The sequence below is a fragment of the Athene cunicularia genome, assembly GCF_003259725.1.
Source record: "Athene cunicularia isolate RWA chromosome 1 unlocalized genomic scaffold, athCun1 chr1_part1, whole genome shotgun sequence".
Lineage (NCBI taxonomy): Eukaryota > Metazoa > Chordata > Aves > Strigiformes > Strigidae > Athene > Athene cunicularia.
Window position 1 is genome coordinate 94,676,393 of NW_020799091.1, and position 24,403 is coordinate 94,700,795.

At 42.7% G+C, this 24,403-nt stretch overlaps 1 protein-coding gene across 1 annotated transcript in view; it reads left to right on the plus strand.

Moving 5' to 3' along the window:
• The window catches only part of C2CD2 (C2 calcium dependent domain containing 2), a 43,989-nt gene that overhangs the window by 2,348 nt on the left and 17,238 nt on the right, over positions 1 to 24,403 (plus strand). The window contains exons 3-9 of the mRNA XM_026846461.1: positions 1,979 to 2,077; positions 11,590 to 11,709; positions 12,114 to 12,212; positions 16,093 to 16,215; positions 16,518 to 16,638; positions 19,667 to 19,775; positions 22,575 to 22,636. Coding sequence (XP_026702262.1) covers positions 1,979 to 2,077; positions 11,590 to 11,709; positions 12,114 to 12,212; positions 16,093 to 16,215; positions 16,518 to 16,638; positions 19,667 to 19,775; positions 22,575 to 22,636 — 733 coding nt within the window. The remainder of the gene's footprint in view (positions 1 to 1,978; positions 2,078 to 11,589; positions 11,710 to 12,113; positions 12,213 to 16,092; positions 16,216 to 16,517; positions 16,639 to 19,666; positions 19,776 to 22,574; positions 22,637 to 24,403) is intronic.

The window sequence follows — 24,403 nt, forward strand, 5'->3', positions numbered from 1 at the left end:
CGAGGGCTCTCCCCGCCCCGGGCGAGGAGCAGCTGCGGGAACACCGGGACTTGCTCCAGGGATACGTGGGGGTGCTGACAGCGCCTGCCGCTGCGCTGCTGCCCCTCCGCCTGCTTATCTCTGTGTGTGAGCGTGTACGTATGCATGTCCGTGTGTGTGTGTGCGCGTACATACACATGTGTATGTTTGGTGGCTGCTTGGCAGGAATTTACAGGAAGGAGCTGGCCAGAAGCATAGCGCGGGCGCACGCGTGGGAGCAGGGAAGGAGAGGGAGGAAAGCCGTGACCCTCGCGGCCCCCGTCAGGGGCTTGCGCCGCCGATAACATTGTTCGGGCGTGGGGAGGAGGAAACAATGGAAACTTCCTGGCCTGGGCGCCTCTACGGGGCCTGCGGCCGGTCCTTGGGCAAATAAATCCCAGAGCTGGGCTTCCTTCACGTTGTCTGATGCCACGCGGAACCCGTGTGTGTGTCGGCGTAAGGCTGAGGGCAGAGTCTGCGAGGCAGCTGCGGGATGGTGGGCTTCTCGGGTTTTGGTCAGCTTGCTTTTGCCCAGGTCAGGTACGATGCGCAAAACGTGGCACCCCTTCCCATCCGACCCTTCTTGCACAGGGCACAGCGTGGCATCCTGCTCCTTAGTCTGTAAAGGCATGCCTGGGTCTAAGATGCGAGGAGGTTAGCTGAGGCCGTGGCAACCTAATTCCCTAGTCCTGAGGACTGAACCTTTGCTGTGTCAGTGGAAAATGCTGAGGCTAAACTTTATAGGAAGCAGCATGTACCCAGGTCTCCGAATTTGTGCGCAACCCTCTCCCTAGGTCTAGGAGGTTCCTTTCCCAGCGGCCCCAGCATACTTGCTTCTTATATGTCAAGGAGCAGGCTGGGGGAGAAGGAAAAGCAGGGCAGGGAGTGTGGGTGAAAGATAAGAAAAGCAATTTAACTCTTTCCAGACCACACCGTAAGTTAGGGCAGCGGAGAGAAAATACTTTGTCTGCCCTTTCAAGTTGCACAGTGCAGCTGAGAAAAGCACGAGTTGTGCTAAAAAGCTAAGGTTTGCCTTGCACTCATGAAAGAGGAGAGCCCAGACAGCTTGGGCACAGGTGCTAGGAACTGAAAGTAACTAGAAAGTAACCAGAAAGTAACCAGCAGCAGCTTCCCTTCCCTGACCAGAGACCAAAGCCACTCTGACAGGGGCACGCACACACCCCCCTTCCCCGGGGGAGCAGCTGGAGCCGCCTCTTGCCATGAGTTCACCGCCTGGCACTGCAGCGTGGTGTTGCTCCCGCTGTCAGGCTCCCAAAACAATGTCAGCGGCACACAGCTAATGAAATTCCTGCGTGCAAAACAACCTCGGGTGACAAGGGAAGCGGAGCTGACCGCTCGATGGGGGTAGCAGGTGGAGAATGCGTGTGCTCATGCCTCTGAAAGTATGACCTCACTGCCAAAACAGGTATACGCTGTCTTCTTGCTGTCTATGTGAAGACTGAGTAGCTGTCATCACTGCCTGCTGTCACACACAAGGAAGGACTGGGGAGAGGAAGACTTATTTCCTCACCTCTGCAAGATAATATTTGTGTTTTCTTAGTTTTGGCATAGCCTAGTGCAGCCGTATTATTAGGTCAAACCAAAAGTCCCCTTTAAAACTACAGCACTGATTAATCCTTACTGATGAAGAGCAGTTTCACTGAACTCTGTCACTGCTCATGGGCTTTGCTCTGGACTTTGCTATGCGCTTTGATATTCTGCTGCAGAGAAAGATGAGTTATGATTAGGCCCATAGTTATGTCTTAAGTATAGGTTTTCAGACTCTACCCTGTATTATGTAGTAAGGTGTCATGCAATTAATACATACAAGTTTTGACATAGATTTGCAATTCTGTCTCCAGTTCTTCCAGGAATATCACTGGCAGTGCATTTTTATCACTCATTTTCAAGTGATGGGTTCTTCACCTAATGATGATTTTTTATTTTTTTTTTTAATTAGGATTCACAGTTGCTTACATTTGAGGAAGATGACCCACCAGAACCACTTGAGCTATCAGTTAAAGAAGTTGTTAGTGTTGTAAAGTCAGCTCAAGAGAAGGTAAATCTCGGTTTTGTTTTGTTTCAGTGTACTTTTGGTCAGGAAATGTTGACTTTTCTTACTAATGTCAGTGGGAGTTTTATTTGTCAATAGTTCTATAATCTTGACCAAAGTTTGTCAAGGTTAATAAGAGACTGCCTCTCTACAACCTCTTTGCATTGATTCACTTTTGTGAGTAGTGAGCAGAATGTGCTCCAAGGCTTCTGCAAAATGGCCAACAACCAGAGTTATGCCAAGTTTATAGGTACACCTTCAGTGAACTTGTACAGCAGCCGTCTCCTCACACATTTATTATCGGCATGGTGGTTCCCCATCCTATTGCTGAAGTGTGGGGTGGGGACTTCGTGAAGAAGGAAAGGGATACTTCTCCTCTGGGACACGAAAACATCTTTGCATCTTGCTGTTTGTGTGGCTGATTACAGGTTTGCTTCGTAAGTCGGAGCCGGGTAGGGATCAGTGGAGAAGGTGCAAAGTCCTGAGGGTGAAGCTTTGACTCTACTGAATCCTGTATTCAGTGAGGAGCAAATGATCTCTTTCTTCCTCTCCTACCCCCACCCCACATACTGGGAAGTGGCTTAGTGCATGTAAAATTAAAATATGGCAGAATGTGGCTCTTAGAACAGAGTAATGTATTAAAAGGAAAAAAAACACTTGTATTTATGCTTATTGGCAGTGATAGTTTCTGCATTTTCATCCTGGTGACTGTAACTACTAGTCACATCTGAACTGCGGCTCAGCTTTAGGCACCTGCATCAAATTAGCCTAATGCTTTTCTTCTAGTTTTGCTTTGTTATTTTGGTTTGCTTGTCTGATTTAGATGTTAAGCAGCTCTACTATGATTGCTTTGAAAACTATGCGTGCCTATCTGTCTGATACACAACTTACAGGCACACCCTGATGGGTGACAGCTGGGGATTGCTAACATGTGAAGTTGTTTGTGCACTTGTTCTCTATTTTTTTTCCCTCCTTTTTTCTTTCTTTGTTTTTTTTTCCCCCACCAGTGGTCCCTGCCCCAGCACTGAGGCTAGAGAGACTGGAGTTGGTAGGGCTGTAGAGTTGGTGCTAGTGTTCTTCAGTGCCACTGGAAGAAACCACAATGGGAAATTGTAAGGGAGAGGACTGCTAGGTCTAAAAGTGATGTGCTGTATAATGTGTGAAGCCAGCAACTGAGGGAGATCTGCTGCAAATGAAAGCTAGTGACTAATAGCACAAAAACAGGTGTCTTGCAGTGCACTGCTTAAAACGTTTCTGGAAGGCAGACAGGGTTGCAAATGTGTTTGTATGGGAGATGGCCAGAAGGTTTGGGTCTGCTGACTGCCCTTGGCTGGCATCAAAATTCAGCCCGGGTGCATGGGGTCAGCTCTGTTCTCAGAGTACTGTGCCTGTGGCTGGCCCACGAGAGCAGTGTCTCAAGGCTAAAACTCGCTTTTGCCTGCATGTCAGAACCAAGGCACAGTGCTGCAGTCCTGGGTTTCCCTGAAGTCATATTGTACCACTGGCAGCATCTCTGCTGCAGTCCTCAGTTAACTTGTGGTGTTTAACTGTAGATTCTGACTGCTGTAGAAGCGCAGTAGTTTAGTGCCCGCGGTGCCCTGTGGGCATCTTAACCTGCTGTGGTTAAGCTTGGGCAGCAGAAGGTAGCAAGCACTGGCTCTGCAGCAGCCTAAGCCTGGGGAACTGCTCGCTGCTATAGGACTGTTTTTTTTGCTCTCCCATACCTGTGGTTTTCCAATCCAGCACTCTTCCTTGTTCAGTCTCTGGTCCTTGTCTGACCTTGGGTTGAGCCATTTCAGTATGTTGATCAAGCTGTAAAACTGCAGCCAGCAATCTAATGTAATTTTGCAGCAGTTTAAACCAATATAAGCACATTTAAACATGTATTGGATTAAACCAGGTTTGCTTACGTAATCTGGCTTGTTCTGAACTATCCCAAAACCAATTTCCATAATCTTGTGCACAGCTGCTGGAAAAATTTCTCTGAATTATTCTTACTCCTTCAGTTAAGGTACAACCTGAATGTTTATCTGGATTTCAGTGTGTAACAAACATAGGATGGCACTCTGGTAGCTACTTTCCCTCCTTGCTTAAATGAGTACCATTCTCTAAACACCTCAGGGGTTCTCTCATATGATAATTGTCTCTCTTGCATATTCCTCAGGTAGTACCAAGGGTCCAAAGGTTGTGGGTTTTGTGGTGTTTTCTGTCCACCCCTTGCTCTTCAAACTCTTAATCTTTGCCTATGAAATTGAAACTTCTCTGCAGCTTGTTGAAATACAAATTTCTGAGACGTGTTTATAACTCACTACTTGTGTGACTGGCTCTGAATGTAGTTTGTGAATGTAGAATATGCTGCATGTTTGTCAGTGTTGTAGCATCCTGCAGAGCTCTGCACTTGCCTGAGGCTTCAGCTGGCACAAGACTATTTTCCTGCAACCAGTTCAACATGCTGCTTTACTTGTGATGGGTATGGCAAGACCATATAGGTGCCTTAGTTCAGCAGCCAGGGCTTGATTTGTTGCATGTCATTTTAAATATGTGTTTGACCTTGCATCAGAGAGGTTGTGGTCATCAAAGTGGAGGACTGAGAGTGAGAGGTCAAAAAAGCAGTAAACATGGGATATGTAATACTTTAACACAGCTGTATGCTGATTGAGCCCTGTGGTATGTCTTTTGTGGTGGGTGGTCCTCTGTCCTGAAGGCTGGGCCATGGAGCACAGCCAGGTGATGAGCCTGCCTGCTTGCTGCTGGGAGTGAGCCTCCTGCCTGGGAAGTCTTGCTCTGAAACAATTCGGGATTGCCAGCCAGACTGTAATTATCACATTAGTGCTGACAGCTCTGTTTACATCCAGGACACACGTTGACACATGCAGTCCTTACGTATATACATACTTCCTTGCCTTAAAGAAGCTGAAAGTTTTAAAACTGGTGTATGTTCCACGGTGCAGTGCTGCAGGCACGGTTGGGGAAGCTGCTGGTTGTCAGCTTGGCCAAAGCTGTTGTGACAGGGACAGAGCTGCTCTGTGGCTGAAGGTTACACCACACTGCTTCTTGACAAAGCCTCTATTTATACATTGCCTTCACTCCAGTTTTGGGCCAGAGCCTAAATACATAGAATGAAGTGGCCCATTTTCATTGCATGGTGTTGGTTGTTTTGTTTTAATAAAGTAAACATTAGGAATATTCTTAGCTAATTCTGCCAACCTTTCCATTACTGCAGTCTATTTCCAGAGGCTTTGAAATTCACAGCAACAACAAAGGCAAGAAAAAGGATGATTCTGTTGTTGGGGACTTGGGTCAGGTGGAGCAGACTACAATAGAAGTCTCCCTTCTTTTCCTGCTTCATGCTTAAATAGAATAGAGTAAAATGCCCTCGGAGTGCCATTCCTTTAATAGGGTAATACGTTCGTGTACAAGGAATGACTGTCTTGGATCACAAGCAACAGCAAATATGAAAGCTTCATGTTAGCTTTTGTGTGATGAATCTTGCTGAGGGAAATGGTGGAGAGAAAGGACTGTTTAGCAGTCTTGTGATGGGTCCTGTTTTCTGATGAGCTGCACAGCGTGCCTGTAGAGGCCTTATGCACCCACACAGCTGTCATAGCTTCATCTTGGTATCCCTTTGCAGCCATCCTGTTGTGAGCTGGCAGCCCGTGGTCGTGCCACACGGGGGCCTCGGGGCTTCCAGTTCCACTTGCTCTGAAGCAGGTAGGGACATTGTGCAGCAAAGGCAGGCTGCTTTCCTTTCCAGGAAAGACTGGTGTCTCGTTGTCATCGCTACAGTACTAGCTGAAATCCTTCTTAGTTACGTACATGTGTTTATTTCTGATTATTTTTGGTGAACTGCCCTGACTGTCATGTGCAGTTCCTATTGTCTTTTAACTCCGTGTTTTGCTTGAAAAGCTGCCCTGGAGCTTTGCTGCTTTAATGACTGGAGTTTTTTTACAAGCCTAAGTGGAATCAGGGCCCGTGCAGCTCTTTTAAATTCTTTTTTGTTGGTTTTTAGTTTCTGTACTAGTATAATCCTTTATCCTCAGTGTATTTACTTTTCTTCCATGGTGCTTGCTGTCAAAAAATACGTTGTGAAGGAATTTTATTTCCTTCCAGCCTTTGTTTAGCTTGGCTAAATAAGTTGTTTAAGTCTCTTTTCACAGTGTTGCCCTGCCTGGTAAGTCATTCTTGTGCACCCATTCTTTGCAGCAGCTCCAGTTAAATCCATTTTCTTGAGTTTGATGGCTGAAGTGACACACAGCCCTACAGGTGAGGTCTCACCATGCAAAATTGCTGCTGCTTTGTGTCTCTGAAGGTACTTTCTTGATGCGTTTTAGGCTTCCAGTCTGCCTCTCCTGTGTCTGCTTCATACTGTGATTGACTTGATGCATCCAGGTCTCTCTTCGTTTGGTGTTCTCCCAGTGATAAGCAGTCCTTTGTAGGAGTAGTATTTGTTAATTCTCATACACACACTCTGTTTTGAATTGCATTTCTCTTCTAGTCTTCAAGGTTTTTTCAGCTTTTCTTTTTGATGTCCTAATCTTCCTTTATATTGCTGCTTCCCAGCTTGCTTTGCTCAGCATCACACTTCCTTTCAGATTTCTCCTGAGGGATTTTGGACGTTATGCAAGAGGGTTGGTGCCTGGCAGACTCCTTTGTAACTTGTTTCCAGCTTTCACCTCCCTGCTCACTGTACTGTCCTCTCCCTTTCAAACACATCCCCTTTCACCTTAACATGGAAATGATGGAGTACAAGCTTAATTATCAGTGGGGTGACCCTACTAAATAGGCAAGACAACATAATGGATCTAACCTACTTAAGAACTGAGTATCTTGAAGGAAGACATCAGGGTGGGGATTTGTTTGCTTCAGTGGAGATAATGCTGGTTTTGGCACTGTCAGGTAGCCTGCCTGTATTCCAGCTGCTACTGCAGATGTTTGTGGGCCTCCTGTAGGCTTGTACCACATCTGCCAGCTTGGTGCAGGGGTCTGGGATGCCTTAGCACCCCAATGGCACAGTGTGACCTTGTCTCTGCAACTGAATCTCTCTCCAAACTATTGTAGCACAAAACTGGCAAGCCTCTCCTGTTTTTTTGTCTTCTGTTGCTCGTCATGTCTTCAGTTATGCTATCTCTCAAATGGTTTGTAAAGACTTGTGTGTTAGAGAAGCTAAACCAGCAGGTCTGTTTCTGGTATTTATGTATTTTCCCCCTTAAATATAAGTAATGCTTCCTGTCCTTGCACTGTTGGTATTCACTTAACTTGATAGGTGGATTTAAAATTTTTCCTGTCCTGTCTCCTTGTACTTCCTGCTTGTTTGCTTAATGCCCCCGTCCCATTTTTCCACTTTTTTTTGTATGGCTGTCAGTCTCTAAGGAGAGGATAAATTCACGTTTTATCAGTTTCTGCTTTGTTTCTGGTAACTCACTCTCTCCTGCACTCATTCCATCACTCACCCAGCCTTCACCCTGGTGTTTGCCATCATTTTGGAAAACTGGTCTACGGTTATCTCATTATATTTGCAGACAAATTCAGTTTGATACCGGCTTCTAAAGATCCACCTCTGGCTGTGCCTGTGTTAGATGTTGCATTTGCCTTCTCTTCCTTCAGCCTGTCTGTGTCACTTGGTAAACTGCTTGGGTAAAGAGGGCATGGTGAAGAAGCCAGAGAAACCCCCCTCAAGAAGTTAATGCATAGGTTCCGGTAACCAAGGAAGATCATGTAATTCTTCTTCTGAACAGCTGTTACAACTATCAAAAGGTGGAAGTTTCTGACTGGAAAACTTTCTAATGGTGGGGTTTTAAGCTGAGCACACAAACTGTCTGTGTGGCCGTTGACAAGATAAGTTTTCCATGCCAAAAAAAGGAGCTTTCTCTTTCTCAGAGTAGTACTCCAAAACAAGTATGGGAAATTGTGGGGGTCCTGAATCTAACAGTGTACTGATCCCTACAGTTAAGGTCAAGGCAGCTTTCACTGTGTGGCTGCCTTATGGTGTATACTCATTTTCTTGTGAAAATGTTAGATTTGTATTACTTACATACTATGGAATAACCTTAAGTAACCTTCTCTTTCTGGAAATGAATGCCAAGTGCAGTAAGACTGATTTTTTTCCAGAAAAAAGCAATCAAGACCTGTAATGCTGAGAGTTTTGTGCACATATCTGATGCGACTGGGGAAGATGAAGACGACCTTCCCCAGCAGGACTGTCAGAACTTACCGCTAAAATAATGGCCCTTCACTCCCCCTTGGCCATGGGAGGGAACCTGCTGCTGCACGTGGAGAGGGGAGGGAGGAGTAACAGAAAGGCCATGTGTAATGCACAGATTGGTGAGGTACCAGTGCCAAACCTGAAACCTCAAGGCAAGAGGACACCCTGTGTGAGGAACAGAGGTACTCTGGTGCTCCTTGAGATGAAGCAGCTTCTGTTTCTACTTCAGAGGATAGAAATGGAAATTTACAGCTCTGTCCAGAGGGACTGCAGTGGGGAAAAAGTCAAGTTGTAGAGGGAGAAGGCAAAGCAGGGAAAAGAACTTTAATAGCTGTGGGTACATGTTTTCGGACACTTGAGTTTCTCACAAAAATATTTGTCTTGCTCCAACTGTAGTGCTTTTACAGTCTCCTTCATTTGTGCAGTTGTTTATCTGATTGAGTTTTTTTAGAATAATTTTACTAACAATTTTAGATATGTATAAGCAAGGTGTGTTACAGCATCTGCAGCTCATTGGAGTGATGTCCCTGGTAAAGACGAGTAGGGGAAAGAGATGAGGAACATAAATGAAGTTGAAGAGCAATTCCCTTCCCATCAGTCCAGGTGCTAATGTTTTCTTGTGAACATCTATCCTTCCTCATCCACCAGAAAGGTGGATGACTTTGCCTGACCCTTCCTTCTTCTGCTCTTCATCTGTGCAGAGAAAAAGAATTTGAGAAAGCAGGTAGGATGGGCATGAAGAAAGAGGAGCATAGCACAGGAGGCTTCAGTATTTTTCTTCAAGTGACTGTTCTGGGGAAAACAGCCTACATATTTCTGCTTGGTTCTATGAAAATCATGCACTGCGCTTCTAAAGGAATGTCACTTACAATGAGAAGCAGCAGTTCTGTCTCTTTAATCAACCTCTCACTACTTGTGGCAGCATCTTAGATGGAAACATAATCACTTTCTCTTCAAATTCTAACCAGAATTCTACTTCTCCTTAATCCATCCTTTTCCCAGAACAAAGGGATTCACCTGATACAAAGACATACTATTTTCAGTTAACAAATGTGGAACCACTCCTTTTTCTGGTTGGATTAAAAATTAGCAGGCCTCTGTACCTGAAGACCACAGTTATTTTATTAAAAGTGAAGGGAAAAGGGGAGTAGGACTTGGTAGATGTCTTTGGCAGAAAATAAATCAATCCGAGAGACTAAACCGAACCTAACCTTGGGCTCTTAACCTAAAAGTACAAATACTTAAAAAATGGATTTTAGCATCTCTTGACAGGTGTAGAAAGAAGAGTGAAAGATCTGTCACCTACTGTGTCTGTTTCCATCCTTTACTTAGAAGTAAACACAGTTAAGAAAAAAGTGGCACATGAACTCATCTACCAACTCTCCTGCTGTGCTGTTTTTGTTTGGTTTTTTTTTTTTTAAGCAGTAATCATCTGCATACCTGGCAACCTTGACTCTTAGACATCCAGAAATTCCAGATGAATGGCTCTTACATCACGTGTGCAGCAAGTCCAACTTGTTCTGAATGCACTGAATTCCTATGCATGTGTGGATGAAATGAGCATGAATGATATCCACTGCATTTAGGATGTGCAAGTATCAGCAGCTTTTGCGTCAGACCTGTCCTTTCCCCTCCTTTGCCCTTGAAAAAGAGGGAAGAACCTATTCATTTTTGAAGTCTTCAAAGACCTACCATGCCAGTCCATCCTTGTGAATGAAAGGAGTGATTCTGTTTCAACTCAGTTACAAGTAAAATAAGCAGTTAGGCTCTTTGCTCTTGTTAGCTATTAAAAATGCTTAAAAATGCTTTACGTTATATCATAGTAATGGATGTTTTTGTTGATTATGTGAGTTTAAGGGTCAGAAACCACTTCTGAAGGAAGTTGGACTCTGGGGAAGGGAAGAGGTGAGGGAAACTGATTTGTCTACTTGTAAACTGTAATTTGCAGAAGACAAACCTGAAAAGGCAAATCTTGTTGCTTGTGGGTGTGGTTGGGATTTTTATTTGTCATGTCCACCCCTTCCCCCCACTCATTTGCAATTAAGTCTCTACCTTAATGGATGTGCTCTGAAGCCCTTGATGGTGCTCTGGTCCTTCTTAAAATGTATGCTATAGAGCCCAGGGAGATGAAGTATATTTAAGGAGAGACTGATAAAGATCTTCCAGAAAGTACATGATTAATTTTTAAGCCTTCAGCTTCGATTCCAGTGCCCATAAGTGAAGCAATAAGTGCGCAAACATAATCTAATAGCATACATGAAGAGTGCCTGTCAGACAAATCTTGCGTTGTCTGTGCATTGCATTAACCTGGTTAAGTTTGCCTGAGTCAGTCTATGGAAGGCTCAACTGTCCTTTGCAATGGTGGAGCTGTGGGGACAGTGATGAGTCGCTGTCTTCAACCAGCAGAGCTTTTTGCAAAGTTGAATTTCTCTCTGGCATAATGACTGATTTCTGACTTGTGTACCTGGGGCTTTGCTGTGCCACCAGGTGCTTACCACACACTCGGAATTCTGCACAGCAGCTCCAGCACCTCTGTCAGTTTGCAGAGGAGAGGGAGGAAAAAACATTCAGTGTTTGTAATCTCAGTGTGATAATGAGTTAAATTACTGCTCATGGAAATGAGGGGGTGTACTCAATGAAGTCTGTTGCTGTCAAGTGGCATACAAGCTAGTCCCAGACATGCAGTTTCATCACCAAACTTTTAAGGGCCTTTCTTGGTTTGGTCAAAGACTGAATAAACTTTTAAAGGCTCTCGCTTCTCCCTACCCCACTGAGAACTGGAATTACTCAGACAACATCCTCTGCAGTAGCAGGGTTATGCTGAAGTTTGACCATTATAGGATACCACTGAAATCTTGTTTGGTAAAACCAGCTATTCTGTGGTAGGCTACTTAGTTCGAAGCAGAAGAGGAAGAGCAGCAAACTTCTTTGCCTTCCTGGTGCAAAATTGTGATCTTAGAGTTTTTAATATATAGATACATGAAACACAAAGGAGTCTGTGTCAGGTGAGGCATTACTTTTGTATTGGATAACAATGCCGAGGGAATTTTGGAAAATACCAGAATTTCCAGGTATTACAGTCTGTGTCCAGAAGCAAACACTTGAGCTATGCTTTTTAGAAGTGAATATATAGAAGGAGGTAGGGATGTTGATGAAGTTGCTTAGAAATAGCCCACCTGCGGAATTCAGCATAATTCTGGTTGCTTAAAGTCATTCCTTTTCTTAGTTGCTTTCTTGCCTTCAACAAACCTTCTTCCAAAGACTAACTTGTTTTTCCCTTCCTGTGTCTCACCCCCACCCCCTTCCATTTCTTTAGGTGGTTTCTTGTAATGTTGTGGGAGATTCCGTTAAATTTGTTGTCACTGTCTCAGATACTTCGCCCGCGGCTGCAGAAGGTCAGTCCTACAGTGTGAAACTGTCTCCACTTCACTTGCAGGTAAAGTGTTAAGTGTTGTTCTCTCTTTCGCTTTGTTAATCTCATCCTGAAGCTGAGCTGAACCTCCTGTTTGCAAAATGCATACTAACACATGTTAACTCCAGTGAAACATTTAATAGTACAGTTTCCCTCTGGGGCAAGTGATAAATTCATAAGTTAAGTCACCTTTAGGAGACGGTGGATAAATAACACATTGGGTAGACTACTTGGGTATATAGAACAATATCCTTTTTTGACTGGCATTCACTCTCAAAGATTAAGTAACTTCTGCCTTCTTAGACTGTCACTTTGAATTTACTTAGGAACTGGTATCATTCTTCTTTGGCAAGCCTTAGTGTGGAGCTTGACCTACAATTTCTTTGCAGGACACCAGAACACTCCAATAACTGCTTTCCTATCCACAGCTTCAGCTCTGTGTGAAAGACAAAGAAGATGTCAAAGTTGAGTGGTTCCTCCTTAACGCCGATGAAACCAACTTTGAAATCCAGCCAGCAGTGCAGGAGGTCAGTCAGTTTTACTTGTTACAGTGGCAGACAAGATGGGTCTCTATCCCTTCAGTGCAAAACCCAGTATAACTGTTTAGGTTAGCAGTCAGTGTCTAGAGCTAAGGTATCGGGTGAGGCTAGAAGAGCTGAAGCAGAAATGCATGTTCCTTTCTGCTGGCTGCCTTCAGTAGAAGCAGTTACCTGTCCACAGTGCAATCTTGAGCTGCTGCTTCAGTAAAATCTGCCATGGCTCATCAGTCAAAACCCTATGTCTCTGAAATCTAGGGGCATTTCTCAAGATGACTGAAGCATTAAAGAGAAGTCTGTATTTGACAGACAAGTAACTTCGCAAACATTTTTCATCCAGATTCAAAGGTGTGAAAAATGTCTGTTCCTAAATGCCTTCTCTCAGAGCACTTCTAAAATAATAAAAAAAAACCCAATTGTAGTTGTGTTCCCATCAAAGTAATTACAAAGTTGCCCTTTCCTTAACTTAAATCAATTTTGAAATCTGTCAACGATAGTTCAGAAACAGCTCTGGAAAAAATACAATTATTTAAGGAAATGATGGGATGGTCTAAAAATATCTTCTTCATTTTGAAATTGTACCTTATCTTAGTATATAAACACCGATTCTTTTTTTTTTTTTTTATTGGGACGTTCCCTGAAAGAGTTTCTTCATGACTGAGACTCTCTTCTGCCTTTGACTCTTCACAATTTTATTTTTTTTTTGGCACAGATGTGGTGACTTAAGTCTTTCTTAAAACAGTGGGTGAAGCCTCCCTGTGTTTTGTGAAGCTGGTTTTCCAACTGAAAGACTCCTTATAAAATAGGTTTATTGTATAGTGGAACTGCTTCTAAAGACCTGTACTGAGTGACCTAGAATCATAGTAATTTATTACCATAGGTTTTGTACACAAAAACGTGAAACTCGTAACCAAAGACAGACAAGTCTTTTAAAGTGTGTTTTAATATAGATTTTACTGTGCACGCGTGGCAGTGTAAATGGCTTTCATGTGTTGGGGTGGCATGCTGATTATCCACATATTGAAGAGTCATTAAGTACTTAATGACAAATGCAAATGACTCTAGTACAGTCACTGGACTTCACAACCTGCTTTTTGAGAGATGCCTGAGTCCAGGCTTGCAAAGGAATTGCAACTTACTGCACTTTGCCTGCGTTTTTAAAATAAGCCTGTTAAGTTCTTAATAGTTAAAGGCTTTATTTTCACTTTGAAGTTTCTATTAGCACTTAGGGAAGAGGGGAGGCAATAAATGAATAGCTAAAACCTGTGAGCAACTTACCCCTCGGAAATTGTTTCAGTTCCTAAACTTAAATGTCAGCTTCTGTGTGTCTTGTTTTTTCCTCTTTTGGAATATTGTATGTACAAATAAATACCTTTAATTGCTTGTGATTATCTACACAGTGGTTTTGTCATTAGTCAAACAAGGTGAATATAATAACCTATTTTCTGTTGATAATAGCTAGTTGAACCTGAGTTGCATTTGGCACTCTGGCTGACTGGCGGGACTTGAGTTTGCATGTGGTTGTGTTACTGTGACTTTATCTGCTGGTGTGCCCCAAGCTGGCCACGTAGATGGCTGTATGCCCCTAGCCCCTGTCAAACCCAAATTAAAGGTGTTCTCTTAAGCCTTTTTGGTTGATAATTAAGCCATTGTGGCTTGCCTTGTAGAGGGTGTCGTGATGGAGTATTACTTTCCAAATCAGTATGGCTAAAAATGAGGTTGGGCTGACAGGAGGCTCTTTAACCAAACTGTTTTCCAAATAACTATGGAAACATCAGAAAACACCTATGAGTAGTAGTCTAATGACTGTTGTTGCTGTTGCTACCGTTACATATGTCAGATTAGGTTCATGGCAACATGAGGGGCAGCTAGGATTTTACAGTTTGACAGCACTCTTCATCAGTGTTTAGGTAAGGGCACTTTCAAAATAGTGAAAACTAACCACAATTTATCTGCTTATTTAAATAACATAAGTAATTAACTTACTGAAACCAAGGCTTTAGACAGCCTGATTTACTTTAATTTTTTTTTTTAAAGTAAGAGAGTATTATCTGCAAGTTGCAGAAATGTGCTGCTGCCTCTTTCCTTGGTGGCTGTTTGAGGGAGCTTGGTGTGAACAACGCAGTTTATGTGAATTGGTCAATGCTGTTGTATGTTTTGAACCGTAGCGACATGTCATCAAAGGGCGGTTAGGTAAGAAAGCAGTGAAACAGGATTTCTGTACACAGCATTCCTGGGATTTTTATGAAACACCCTAAATGTTTCTGTAATGCTTGGGTGATTGGGAAAGGGCTGTTACTCCAAATCTGTTTGACCTGTTGTGCAAGCTGCAAGCATACTTTTAGGAGTGCAGAAGTCATTGCACGATCATTCTCTTACACCTGAGAAAGGACTGAGACTTTGGAAAGGAAAGATTGCCTCTTGTGCCAAGAGCCCTGTGTAATGGAGAAGTGTGCTGCAGGGTGTCCAGGGTGGCCCAGCAAAGCCTGTGCTCTGCCACATCCACAGAAACGTGGTTGTTTGAGACTTCAGCTGTCACTGCCTTGAGGCTTCATAGTGATGCGTGGCTGCATCAGTGTGGCTCAGGTAGTGCTGACAGCTGGTGGTGCACAGCTGCAGTGTTACCAAAGCAGGATCTACCAGGATTAGGCCTTCAATTCCCCACTTGATCTTCCTGCTGGTGCAAATAAGGTATCCTTGTAATCAGTGCGCCTTGTCTTTGCAGCAGGGCTTGCTTTGTTGGCCATGGCATGCTGGTTGTGGGCATGTTCCTGTCAGACAGCAGCATGCAAAAGGGAACCTTTTTTCTGCTTTGTGTGGTTATTGCATTCTCCAGTTAGTCAGTATCCGAAACTGTAAATCAGTTTCCTTTCGTTTAAAGCCTTGTTCTGCAATAGTAAAGTCTCTCAGGTGTGGTTTCGGGTGGGAAAAGATGGATGAGTTCTCTGTTGTTCAGGTCAGATCTTTGTCTCCTAATTCAATCTTTTCTTTTGAAAAGAAACCTCACAGAGATTTCTCCTGTGCTTCCTTCAGAGCAATTGGGTACCAAACTGCTGTTTCTGTAATAGCTTAATTTAAAAATCCACTCTTTGTAGGTAACTGAGCAGAAGAGACTTTCTGAGCAGCATGACATGGGAAGCAGGCTTCTCCAGGAGCACAGAGAGGGCAGGGGTGGTTCACCATCTCCATACACCTTACAATTAATCATGTGGAGCTACATGTGTAAGCAAAATCTGTGGTCTGCTCTGATCCCTCAGAGATAGTGGTGTTAAGCACAGATTGCCCTGAGATTTTTGGATGGGCAAATGTACAAGTCAGTCCCCTAGAGCAACATGACTATCTGTCCTTACAGTACATTTTTCAGCAAGATTAAAGACCTCCAAGAGATGCTTTTTTTTTTTTTTTTTTTTTCCACTGCAGCAGAGGATTAGCTTCTTCTCAGCTGTTGCAAGCTGGCATAACTCCCATTAAATCAGTGGAACTGGCCGATCCGCTTATCTGATGACTTCATCTGTTCTCTCAGTGGGGCGCAGAGCAGTACAAAAACTTTAAAACACCATCATAAGATATTAACTGTTAACTGTTAATGAAACTTCTGGTTTTGTGGCTAATAGCTGTACCTCCCTATCTGTCAGAACAGCATGTGACTTTTTCAATGTATATTCCTAGTTTTCCTTTAATACATAGCATAAAAATTTAAGTAACTATTTGCATGATCTCCTGTTACATTTTGTTGTTGGCAACAGGAACCATGTGTCTCTCCGACAGCTGATGTTTGATAGCTTTGGTGGTTTAGATATACCAAATTAATTTTTGTCTTAACTTATTTCTTCTGAGTTTTGAGAAGCGTTTATTGTTTGTTTCCTCTTAGGGACAGACAGCAGGGACATGTGCAATATCTGAAATGCTCAGAGATGTTTTGAGGAACCTCTTTATCTCAGTTTCTCCATCTGTAGTGTTGAGTACAAGGCCTACAGATATAAAGGAGGTTCAGGTAAGTCTTATTCCTACCTAAATCTTTTGAGAAGTGTCCTTTGCTTAGTGTTTTTTATTATATATTCATGACTCCACAAATGAGTAAGTTTTAACACTGTTTGGTGATCAGAAACAACTGGAATGCATTCTTTAAAACAACATAGCCTTTGGCAGTGAAGGCTGTGTGATCATAACTCTCGAGTGGCCTATCTTGATGTTGATGTTACACCCCATCCCAGTCAGCTTCCCCCTTATGAATGTGACAGAAGTACTTGGTATTTGCATATGCACAATCCCTCTTGTTCTGCTTGCTTTTCACAGAATGTACAGAACATAAGCCTTCTCCCTCAGGGCACTAGTCCGCCTAAACCTCCAAGGGCTCATGAACTCAAACTGCTGGTGAAGAACATCGTGGTAAACCTAACTGATCACAGTGCTGCAGGTAACATAGCCCATGGGATGCTGCTTGTTTTCAAGCAGGGTTGGGTTTTTTTCCTTTTGGCTGAAATAATTTGGAAGTTCTGGGTTACAACCATCTCTCAAAATAATTCATAAGAAATTGCTGTACTCTGAGAAATGGACTTAGTCATGCTTGCACAAACTGTGTATATTTTGGTTTATTTGAGAACTTGAACATCTTGATTTTCTTGTAAACAAATCCATCATTGTTGAAAACAAATTTAAGTGAGCATACTTATAAAGTTGGTTATTTTCTGCATTTTAGTTTCTAAAAGTTATCACTTTGGGTATACCCAAGATGAGGGGCTCAAATCCAACTCTCCATTAACTGTTAGCAGTGGCATAGGTTTGGTTCACTATTACCTTATTTTTACAGCTGCTTCTGAGCAATGTGGTGATTTATCTAAAACTCTCCTCCTCTATGTAAACTCTCCTCAAAGGTTGTGTTTTGTTGTCAGGGATTTTTTTCCCCCCATAAGTACCTCCGTGGGTTGGGGAGGGAGTACCTCTTGAAAGTGGCAAATGAAGCCAGAAAGGAGGTCACTGCCTGGTGGAGTTGTGGTGTTGGTTTTGGAAAGAAGCACCAAGCCTCTCACAAGTATTCAGGCTTCTTCAGGTGCAGGCATGCCTCCACCACTGATTGAGGCACGAGCAAGCATATTTTGGATTTTGTCAGCGGAAATACAAATTTGAGACTCTGTTATTTATGGTCACTAACAACTCTATAACAGTTCTTTTAATGGAAGCTTGTGGCTGCTAAACTGAGCAAGGCACTCGTTTTGGATAAATATATCCTACTTGCTATACTCCTTTTTTCAGCTAGATGTAATAGGTTTCTGCCCTAGACTCTTGCATAATGCTGCTTTGCTCATCCTGGTTGGAAGTGATTCCTCTAAAACTTTATGCAGACTGTTTTTTTTAATTATTTTTAAAGCAGTTCTGGAACTCTGCAGTGAAATGTCCTATGTAAATAAAACTCTGCTGGGAGCTGTAGGTTGCAGGAAAACTCATTCAGAATTCGTTATTAGTCTGCAGTTTTGTAGTGCAAACTAAACTTTTCAGAAGAACAGATAATTTTGGCTGCTTTTAAAAGTCATGAGATGCCGTTATGTGCATATGGTACATACAACAGAAGATTCATCATATGGGAAACCTCTGCCCCCTCCCTGAAAATGAGAGGAAGAGGGGACAATTAATGTGCTGTACTTTGGGTAGCCAGATATTGTGAGCAGAATCATAATTTGCTAAAGGAGGGGATCACTAAAAGGAGATGGAAAGAATTTTACTGGTTCCTTAGCAACTCTGGGAGTGTTAAAGCTTTGGAACTGAGTTTGAGAAATAAAGCTTCATAGTGGGGTTTAGCTGGTACGCTTGAAATCCAGTGGAAATACCGCACAGCTGGGAAGATGCTAGCTTCTGCCTTTTAATTATTATTCCCTTCCCTTTTCCTGGCCTTGTCTTGCAGCAATAATTAATTATCCTGTTGCAACTCAGTAAGAGTGTGCAATATTGCAAGCTAACCTGCATAGGTAGGTAGAGGATTGGGGAGGGGTAGTTTGTCTGTCTTGGTAATTATCATCCTATAAACCATGGATGCTAACATGGTTTATAGGAGCTTGTGGCTTTCCTGTAGAGATGTTAGTTCAACTGGTGAGTAACCAGCAGCAGAACTGGTCTCTGCTTATAGGCTGTGCCCATTTTTATCTCCTTAGTTTGTGTATGTAAACAAAGAGTATCCTAGAGTTAGTACTGTATAGGCCACAATGTATCATCTAGGGCAAAAGTTATTTCTGCTGTTAAGAAAAAAATTGTTAGTTGTGTACACCAGGGTTTGCAGGGCAGAAGTGCTGAAATACCCTGTTCAGTATCATTCAGTCAGTGTCTGGTGTAATTTCAGGTGAGATATGCAGGCATTTCTGTCCTGGGCTGCTGAGCACTGCTGGCAGCAGGAGCTGGCTGCAGAGATGTGTGGCTAGGTTAACAGAAAACTGCCCCAGGTTCATTAACTTGGGCTCAGCTCACTGTGAAAGCAGCTAAACTACTTACTCCAGGGTTAGCATGGATCCCAAATAAGCTGGGTGTACACAGTGCTTTCTCTCCTCTAATAACCTTGCCAGGCCCGAGCTGCTTCTCTGCCTGTGATAGGGCTCATCCACAGCCCCGATGCACCACCAGAGGACAGCTGATAGTAGAAACCTGGATTCTTCTGGAGAACTGGAGGCAGCATATCTTTTGTATGCTTTGCACACAGTCAGTACTGAGCTTTTTGCCACTTTCCTTGATAGTTTTGAACTCGTATTGAAATAATTTCTGATGCTGTGAAAGCCATTCAAAAGAAATTGTTTTAAGTGTAACACATTGTGCAAACTATTTCCCATTGAAGCAGCAATATAACTACTCTAATATGCCAATTTGCCACACTATCGAATTCCAAGATCAAGGTAGAGGTAATTCTGCACCGGTACTCCAAAATGCCATGAACTTGTTAAAACCCACAGTCCACAAAGGCATTGTTAATTAACGCTACTGTCATCATTCACTTGCTGGCAGAAAAAGCTTGCTTTGATGTGCAAAGAAACCACTGTGTCTGTGGGCAGTAGGAACTTTGAAAACTTTTGGGTTTTTTTAAAGCAGCTGAAAGCAATATTGCTCCTTCCCTTTCTTGCACCCACACCACCACCACCTTGCTATTCATTCTGTGTCCCCATCCTTTTTGATCTTTTTATGCCCACAGTTTTTTGCTTCATGCCAGAATTTAAATCGGGTTGTCATGTTTCACACTATGTAGAACAGTGCATAAGGACAATGATAATGCAAACTTGACCATCACCATTAACGTATGTGGTCTGCAACCTGAGGGGAGACATTTATTCTGTGGAAGGGTGAGGAAGTTTTTCAATAGTCTATTCAAAAGTGTAGTGTGTAAGGAAGGGGGTTCTTTCTTTTGAGTAAGTGTGCTTCCTGATGATGGAATATTAATAACTGGATATTGATTTTTCTTGCCCTTACAGGCAGCACAAACCTTGCGTGTATAGTTCAGTTGAATGACCCTATGCAGAAGTTTTCCAGCTCTGTAGCCAAAAATGCTGCAAATCCCTTTTGGAAGGAAGAGTTTATCTTGTAAGTAACTTACCTACTGAGAGTTCTTTTATAGTAAAGCTTTTTTTTTTTTTTTGCTTAAACGATGCAAGGTTAGCATTCTGGAGCTGGTAGAGATTTCAGGATTTCTACTTACCCTCTGCATGAATATGAGATCAAACAGGTTTCTAAATCTTCCCTGGTAGATGTCTGATTCTAGTAAATGACAGCAGTAATAGGCATAATAAATTACCCTTTTCTTTCATACAGTGCCAAAAAAAGGGTTAACAAAGTTTTAAAGTTACTTTGCCTTGAAAACTGCATTTGAGGGAATCTGATGTCTCTCCCTTCGCTCCCCAGGGAGGTAATGTAAATGTGCAAAAAAATTTAGCATCTAAAAGATTGGTGGCTATGATTAAAAAGACAGTGTAAAACTAGCTATTTTTTTTCTGTAGAACAAAAATGGGACTTCTGGACAGCCTGCATGGTGTTCTGTGATTCACATAGCTTCTGTAAATAAGGTCAAAAGTGAGCAGTTATAAAACTATTTTCATTTTCACTTTCTATCAGCAGAGAAGAATATCTGGATTGAGGAAGGGGGCAGTCACTGGTGGAAGGATGGGTCAGAGGGATGTTTCTCTCGTGGCTTTAAACACACACACAGGCAGGCAGAAGCAGCTTCACTGTCTAGTCGCAGCCTGGCATCCACTGTATCTGCTCTTTCTCTTGCAAAGCAGAGGCTTAGCATACAAGGAACTGGGCATGTATTCAGACCTGTGCCTGTCTGTGTGGAGCGCTCTCTTCCTCGAGGAGCAATGTGCACTTCTGTGTGCTCCTTCTCAACTTGAAGAGGAGTGAATGTGCAGTGCACATATATTTTTCTGCCTCCTTTTCACAGTCTGCTGGACTGCACCTGTGAATGTTATGGAGTGTGAACTGCAGAACAGGAAATCTGAGAGGAAAAGTGACAGAGGCTGCTTGATTTGAAGGAAGGCACCAGGATCGATCATTGTACAGGACAAGTTGTACAGGACTTGGAGAACACCAGACCCCTCTGCATGTGTGCAGGGGGTGGAGATGATTAGAAGTCACTGTAGTCAGCAAAGAAAAATTGATGTTGTATAACACCACTGGAAGGCCTCACCTTTATATGTGGTCTGATGGAGGTGTACGCACCTGGCTCTCATCCTGCTGTCAAGTGGAAAAGCAGTGAGGAAGCTCTCTTCCTTCAGACACATACAGCCCAACAACTTACAAAGTCTGATTTTAGTTAGGAGGACCTACAGCTTTTGTGGAAAGCCACAGATCAGACAACATTCTTCTGTGACAGTGTGCTGCATTGCCATCAAGACTTAAGGATTAATATGATACAATTCCTTCTCCATAGTAAGAGGGGGGGAAAAAGGCACTTCTGTAGCAGCTTTCTGTTCTGAACTATCTCAGAGTGCTTCAGCCATTGCATCTGTGAATCATTTCAGCCATCTGTTGGTGGAACAACATTCATGCTCGGTATCACAGAGCAGACACGGTCCCAGTGATTTCGGACAGGAAGCTTGTGAGAATAATAACCCTTCTAACTGAAAGTGCAGAGAGAGGGCAGGCAGGATGTGATTAAGTTGACTGGAATTTGGCCTTGAAGCTAGGGATAATTCTGGGTTTTCCATAAGATTGGCCGCTTTTCAGAAGCGCATGAGGTAAGCTTTTGGGACTTTACAGATGAGTGATCAGGATTTAGCTGCATACCTTCTTTCAAGTTCACATCCCCCCTCCCCCCTTTTTCTTTTTTTCAAAACCAAAAATAACCGCAAGTCTGAAGACCAGTGTGCTGACCACCATGTCAAACTCTGCTTTAGCTTTGTGGGAAGAGCAGCAATAGTACTATCAAGGCTATTCCTTTCAAGTTTTAGAGGTGCAGGAAGGGATGGTAGTAGCAGGGAAAAGCTTAAAACCTGCTGCATAGATGATGTCCCACAGCATCTAATGAAGGTGGGCTGCCTGCAACCAAGATCACACCACCCTGAAATGGAAACATATAAAAATAAAGTACATATATGTGTGCCCTTAAGGTTTTTGGTAGAACACCTACTGAGAAGGTTATGAAATCAAGTTTTACTGAAAGATTTCTCAGTAGGTACCCAGTTTGCTTCACTGTCTCCGAGGAAAGGATTTTTATCTATTGTCTAGTCCATCTTGTGCAGTACCACATATGCCAGTAATTCTGCTAATAGTTCATGTTGATTCTGTCACACAGAAACTAGTTCTTGTTAGCTTGCCATATCTTTGAGTCTTATTTTGGAAAAGTAATACTGACTCCTCACATAAAGACTGTAACTACTTTTATTTACTTGCATGTATCCTGCTTTTGCACGACACTTTCCTGCTTTGACAGGATAGCCCACCTCTTTGAATGGGTTGTTGATTGGACCTGTTCCAGCATCCTGACTTACAGATTTGATCCTGCCAGGAAAAAAATAGCTTCTTGCTGCTGTGGTGTAGCTGTCAGATTAGGGACCAACATCAGCTTGAAGGGCAATGTTTGTGCCCCTGGAGAGAAGAAAAGCCTCTGAAATTTTAGGCAGCAGTACTGGAGAGAAGCAAGCCAAGTTTTTCTGACCTTGATCCCTTTAGTCAGTCTTACCTGAGGTCAGAAAGACACTTATGCACGCAGCATACCCAGCAGCCCACCAGTGCTGCCTGCCTTGGTCAGCAAGTTGGGCCTGGCTTTCTGTGGGCCATGGAAAGTTAGGGTGTTGACAACCAGAGTGGGAAGGGGGAAGACCTAAGTGGGAACAAAAATCTGCTCACATGCGAAGACTTAACATAGTTTCATTTACCTTACAGTGAACTAAGTGCCAAATCAAAAGCATTGCAACTGCAAATAGTAGAAGATGGAAGGTTGGATAGTAAGTATTAAAACTGAATTACTTTGTATGATTAGCTTGTGAGCCTTACTGAATGTTGACATTAAGTCCTCTTTTAGTTCTACCCAGCTGTATAGCCAAACAAGAAACTGTCACGTTTCTGGACCTGCATTAAAGCGTATATGTCTTCTGCAGACCTGTCATGGTAGTGAAATTGTGCATGCCTCAAGCATGGTTCTAACGAGGAAGAACATCTGTGGAAGGGAGATCAGCTGAAAATAGCCAGCTAAACTTGTACAAAATGGACGACTTGGGGAAAACTTACAACTTAAGTTTGTGTTTTTATCCTCTGTAACCCTGTCCTCAAATGTAGGTCCCAGACTTGAAATCCATGGAAAGTTGCTGAGTTCTTGGGCAACGCTGATTGACTTGGGTAAAGTGCTGTCTATGCACACCATTATTTCCATCAATAAGCATGGGCAGAAGAGGGAATACACTGTTCACGTGTGTCTGTCCTCCTCTGAGTTAAGGTTACAGAGAAACCTTGAGTTTCTTTCTAGACTGTCAACATACTGAGTTTTCCGTGTGCTGATATCCTAATTTTTCAGCCTTCTAAACTTCTAACAGATATACTGTGAGCAATTTTGGTTTCAAGTTAAGCTTTCCATGTCTGTCTTTGGTTGAAGGGGAATCATGGGTGTTAATCCTAAATCGTTCCTTTTCAACCCTCTGAGGCTGCCTAGCAATTACCAGGCATAAACCACACTAAATCTGTTAAGATTATTTAAAACTTGGGGACTGAAACATTTTTACTACTTAATTCTGTTGTTGCAGTTTGCAGTTAGCCTTCAGTGTCAAGAAAACCCCTCCACTGTATTACTGCATTTGGTTTGTTTGGAGAAGCATTACCTTCCTAGTGGGGGTAAGGGGTAGGTGGGTGCTGAGACCAGAGAGCATGTTGAGGCTTTTGCATGACCTTTGTAAACTTGCTCCAAATACTTCATAACTTGGGCTTTACTGAAGTGATGACACAACATCATAAGTTCTTCTCATACATGCTGTATGTTCTTTTGCTGATACAGAGTTCTGCTGTAGCTGGAAATAGTAACTGTATTTCACCTCTGGGATCCATTTGCTTTTTCCTTCTTATGTCAGGTTTCACGTGTAAAACAAGCAAAAAAGAAGAATTACTTTTTGACACAGTTATTTCTCCATGTTTAGTACTGTCAGTTTTATTCAACTTAGTTCAGGAAAAAGTAAAAAGTATTGGCCAAAGCTCTTCATACCCAGTGATGTAAAAAAATGTGCTTTTATTCATAGGGTCTTGTGAGAGTGAATGAAGGCTTGGCCAATAATTTATTAGGTAGTAATATTTTATCTAAGCCACTGATAATATAGCCAAGAGGACTGTGTTGATTTTTAGGTTTAGGCTACTGTGTTTATTTTTGGTTTTAATAATCTAGATATACAAAGTCAGTGCAATACCTTGCATATGATCTGTGATTATTTGAGGGATTGGAAAGTCAAATGTACACAAAGACTTAAAAAAATCTCTCCGATATGGATGCTGGTTTTCTGTTTTTAACAAAAAAATTGAATTTTTATGCAGGCAGCAAATGTATATTGTTTCTTGCATAAAGTTTAGTCTTGCCTGTACCTGAGCATCTTTAGTAATGGGTCTTTCAGAAAAATGCCAGTAATCTTCCACAACCTACTGAGAGTGTAACTACCAACCTGTTTCTTGAAGAAAAAGGTCCCAACTGATTATGCTCACAATTGTCTTCCGCCCGCCCCCCCCCCCCCCCCCCC